At 45.0% G+C, this 5,116-nt stretch overlaps 1 protein-coding gene across 1 annotated transcript; it reads right to left on the minus strand.

The window, feature by feature from the left end:
- Positions 1-3,510: 3,510 nt before the first annotated feature.
- On the minus strand, positions 3,511-4,233 carry LOC147601289 (endogenous retrovirus group V member 1 Env polyprotein-like). Its single transcript, XM_086744603.1, has one exon. It carries the CDS (start codon positions 4,231-4,233, stop codon positions 3,511-3,513), a length of 723 nt encoding a protein of 240 aa, XP_086600729.1.
- Between the last annotated feature and the right edge of the window lie 883 nt (positions 4,234-5,116).

A 5,116-nucleotide genomic window follows, 5' to 3' on the forward strand; every position in this document is an offset into this window, starting at 1 on the left:
GGTTTCCGAACAGGTAATACAGGGGTATTGAATTCTGACTCACACTCCTTTAATAGTCCTAACTGTAGAAATTTTTCTATCACCGGCCGGATTCCTTCTCTGTCTTCCTTCTTTAGGGGATATTGTTTAATTCTTACTGGTCGTCGGCCTTCCTTAACCTTAACTTCAACAGGTGGAGCACTTTTCGCCCTTCCAGGTACATCAGTAGCCCATACCCCCGGGTACACTTGGTTTAGGATTTCCTCATTAATTTTTCCTTCTGAGGGGAGACTGGTTAAGGTTAGAGTCAATATCTGAATATATTGCTGATCTCTTACCTCCAGAGTAATTTCTCCTTTTTCAAATATAATCTTTGCTCCCAATTGTTCCAATAGATCTCTTCCCAAAAGTGCTTTCGGGGAGTTGGGCATATATAAAAATTTATGGATACCCCATTGTTTTCCCAATTTGTATTTTAGAGGCTTACAAAAATATGCCTTTTCACTTTGGCCAGTCGTTCCTTTTACCATGACATAATCATTTCCCAGTGGCATCAAAGCTTGATTCAGAACCGAATATGTTGCCCCTGTATCTACTAAGAATTCTACTTGTTGTTGTTCTTCCCCTAGCTTAATTATAACCAGTGGATCTGCTACGGTAGACTCCCCAGGTTCCCGTCAGTCTTCCATCACATTAGCTATCCTTGCATTCGCCGGGATCCTCCGGCCTTCTTTCTTGTTCTTTGGGCATTCCTTTTTCCAGTGGCCAAAGCCCTTGCACATTGCACACTGATCCTTTTCCAACCCCAACCGAGGCTGCTTTCGCCTACCTCCCCACTCCCCATCTCCCCGAACGACAGCCACCAACCTTCTTTGTCCCTGCCGATACCCTTCTTCTCTATTACTAAACACTCTCCAAGCCTCATCCAGCAATATCTCTAAATTCCTGCTTTCCGCAGGACGCAACTTTTGAAGCTTTCGTCTTATGTCCCCTGTAGACTGACCCAGGAATAAAGAGACTAATTGCTGTACCCCTACCTCAGACCCCGGGTCCAGCGGTGTGCTACGACGCATCACATCCCTCAGTCGATCCAGGAATTCAGATGGAGACTCGGAAGGACCTTGTTTATTTGCATATAAGGCTGACCAATTTATAGTCTTGGGGATTGCCCGTTCCATCCCCTTCGAAATCCACTCCTGATATTCCTGCAATCTTTCCATATGTACTGACCTGTTTACCTCCCATTTCGGGTCCTGGAGGGGGAAGTGCTCCTTAACATCTCCCCCGGTAACTTTATAATAATCCTTGGCTAGATTTCCTGCCGTTTTTAAAATCAACTGCTTCTCCGTTTCAGTCATGTATTCTAATAGCAGTTGTATGTCTTTCCAGTCCGGATTATGTTGTTTTACGATGAACTGGAAATGTTTAGCCACACTTACCGGATCGCTTCTGTAATCTTTCGCAATTTTTCTCCACTCTCCCAAGTCAGCGGTGGAGAAGGGTACTTTAATTAACATTGTTCCGCCATCCGGCCCCACCGCCTCCCGGAGGGGTGCTTGTAAGATTGTCGGAGCAGATTTCTGTCTAGTACGGGAAGATACAGGGCTATCAGGGGGATTCAATGTCCCTTCCGAGTCTGCGTCCTGGTCCTGTGATCGGGGGGGAGGTTTAAACAAATCACTTAAATCTTGTTCTGGAACCTGGCGTACTTTATCTGCTTTCGTACACCTCTGCCCAATGCTGCATGATGAACAGCACCTTTTTAATCTGCCTCCACCCTCCTTGTTCTCCCGTTCGAGTGCGAGTACCATAGGGTCCTGCGGGGGTATCATCCCACAGTCCCTTTGCCACTCTGGGTGATTTCGTAGGGTGAAAAACATATCTGCATACGACACCTCGTCCCATTTCCCTTCTCTTCTAAGAAACAACATAAGCTGCAACAAAGTATTGTAATCCAACGTTCCATTAAACGGCCACTTGACTTCACCCTCTAACTTATACAATGGCCACCACTGATTGCAATATTTAATAAGAGTCTTTTTACTTTCCGTACCTCCACCCCCAGCAATATCTTTCCAGTGGGCGAGTATGCAGCCCAGGGGGCTTTTCCTTAATATTCCCCCTTGAGTGTTACCCATTTTATATTTCCTCTGTGAGAGGGTCTCAGTGATTCAAATTTAGACTAACTATTTCACTCCTCCACACCACACTTACGATCAATCACTCAACCACACTCTCTTACTAACAACCATACAGCACAGGGATCCCTCATTCACACCAGTCTTTAAAGCAGCTGCAAAATGGTTGCAAGAACAAACTCACCTACTGATGTTAAACTATCTCCAAATCCAGGTTAAAGAGGCCCGCTTACCCTTCTCCTGCTTCTCATGTACCGATCATCAGCAGGTCCATCCTGGCTCCCAGCAATGGGATGCAGCGGTTACCTCGGACTCGCTCGATCTACCCCCAAGATCGCTAGCGGCCGCTCTATTGGTCAGCGAGTCCCCAGTTGGAGCCCCAAACCAATGGGTACCCAACCAACGGGGACTATGCTGCACGCCAGACGTCTCTGCACGATTTACCAGCTGCCCCAGCCACGCGTACGACTTACAGGCCCCTACCATTAAACATACCGTTTGATCCGCGGTTTCAGGAGGTCGTTGTCTGCTCCTGTGGTGAGCGGCTGGCAGCGGAGGCTCCTCCGAGGAAAGTGCTCGGGGCGCGCCTAGGGGCGTCCGCTCCGCAGTCGATCCCGCAGCCAAGCAGAGATCCTCCTGGCTGGCTCGCCAAACCGACGTGCAGAAAGCAGACTCCACAATCTGTAAGATTGTAAAGTAGGTATGTTTATTCAGCGCTGGGCAGCACAGGGGGGTAGTCCCACCAAAACCGTGCGCGCCTTACGTGGCAACTCACTTTAAATTTATACAACCAAGTGTTACATATACATAAAGTTTCACAATATGCCTATACATATGCATGACCTATCCCCGCTTCGTATTAAAATTAGTCCCAAGGGGTCATTTTCATAAACTCCTCCTGTCTGGGCTTGCGCAGTGCCTCCTGGTGGTGGTCGTCGGGGGTCGTAGGGATGAAGGCAGGTGACTCCTCTTCGTCACCGCTAGTAACCTTTTGTTCTTGCGCAAACTCAGTTATCCCTTGGCTTTCATTCAAGCTGCAGGGTCGGTTTTAGCTGGTTCTTGAAGCGACCCCCCTCTTCCTTACCGGGAACTGTCTTTCGTGAAGAACTGTAAGACTTTCTGCTTCAAATAGTTTGCACAATGGCTAGCAAATTATTAAGCAAGTAGTTAACAAAACATTAAGCACTATTTATCAACTTGATTCCTTAGGATGCACAGCAATAATTAATCAATGCCATATCTATTAAGATTTCTTTAACTCCTTCTCTCAGTCCTCCCTTTTCTAGAAAATTAGTAAATTCCTTTACTATCAATGTCCCTAAAATATTAGTTAGATTCTAATTTCTGTCGTAATTGGTTCCTTTTCCATTCGCTGTAGGAAATTTCTGTTCCTTTAAAACACCAAAATCCACAGCGGATGGCTATTCCAATAATCAAAAATAAAAAAAACAAGTGCAATAATTATTGCGAACAATTGTTTTAACCACGCTAAATTGGGTAACCAGGATGTCAGTCTTTCCCATAAGTCAGAAAAACCCCAAGAAGTATTATCTTGCGTTACTTTGTGTAAAACACCTACTTGTCTTCTGATTTCTTGGAGATCCTCAGTGATCCGCCCGCTTTGGTCTGCATACATGCAACAGTCTACATTAATTACTGTGCATACTCCCCCTTGTGAGGCTAATAACAAATCTAAAGCCATGCGATTTTGTGACACTATTTTTGACAAATCAGTAACTTCTTCCCGGAGTGCTAGGATAGCATCAATGGTCTTATTTTCCATTGTTTCTATTACAGCCGAGATGTTTATTATTGCCTTCTCCAATTCACTGACCCCTAGAAATGGGATGAACCATCGTGCAAAACTATGAAAACTGGTTGGCCTGTCTATGAGAGGGTTATTTACAATTTCCCGTTTTCTTCGTAGAGAATATGGTGTCAATTTGTCGATAATAGTAATGTTGGGGATCAAACCTCCTAATGTACATGCTCCATGCCATCCTAGGGGTAAAACCTTACGGGCCACTGTGCCGCACAACCAATACCATCCTGTTCCCTGTGGGGTTGGGAGGCCGGTATAATTGAGTTCTAGAAATTCCGGATCTACTCTCGTCATATTTAAGGTGTGACTATCATTGCAGTTTGGGTATTCTCCTACAAACGGTCCTTTTCCCGAACTTACCAAACAGCTGTCCCCTAATGGATTAGCCCCCTCTATAGTTATTGCCAGTTCCCGACCCCATTTAATTTGAGGATCCGTCCTCAAAACCGTATTTCCCCAAAAGATACCATTTTGTCTGTTGGTTAAAGAGACTGGCAATGGAACACCTATCAATGGCACTTCGTAACCAGAATGTCTTGGCATTTGGGTGCAAACCCAACAATCCGTCTTATTCAAAATTTTGGTGACATTTTGAATTAGTTGAACATACCAATTTTCTCGCCAGGCCACTGCATTCATTGCCTGCGAGGCTATAAAAATCGTATAGAATTTGATCCACATCTTATCTTTTTAGTCTAAGTTTTAACGGTCCTTGGATTTCAGAAGTCCAAAGCTTCTGTGGTGACTTCTTTACTCGAGTATGGTGAATCCAGGCATTCTGTTTCTTAATCTTAATTGCTGTAAAGGAGGTGAGGAGTACCTGGTATGGTCCTTCCCACTGTGGTTCCAAGTTTTTTTCTGTAAGAGACTTTACATATACATAATCTCCAGGTTGTATATCATGCACAGGTTCATCTAGACCTCTTCCCCGGGTACCAATTACATGCTTTCCAATTCTATTGAGCTGTTTGCTCAATGCCACCATGTAGGAAGTCATAATTTCATCCCCAGCTTGCAAAGACATCCCCCTCTGTATCCCATAGGGTCGTCCATACAGAATTTCAAAGGGACTCAGTCCTTCCTTTGCCCTTGGTCTCGTTCTTATACGCAAAAGGGCTAAAGGGAGAGACTGAGGCCATGTCAAGTTTGCTTCTTGTCCCAATTTCACAATTTGCTG

Source organism: Chlamydotis macqueenii, chromosome 3 (assembly GCF_036417535.1).
Source record: "Chlamydotis macqueenii isolate bChlMac1 chromosome 3, bChlMac1.mat, whole genome shotgun sequence".
In the NCBI taxonomy this organism is placed as follows: domain Eukaryota; kingdom Metazoa; phylum Chordata; class Aves; order Otidiformes; family Otididae; genus Chlamydotis; species Chlamydotis macqueenii.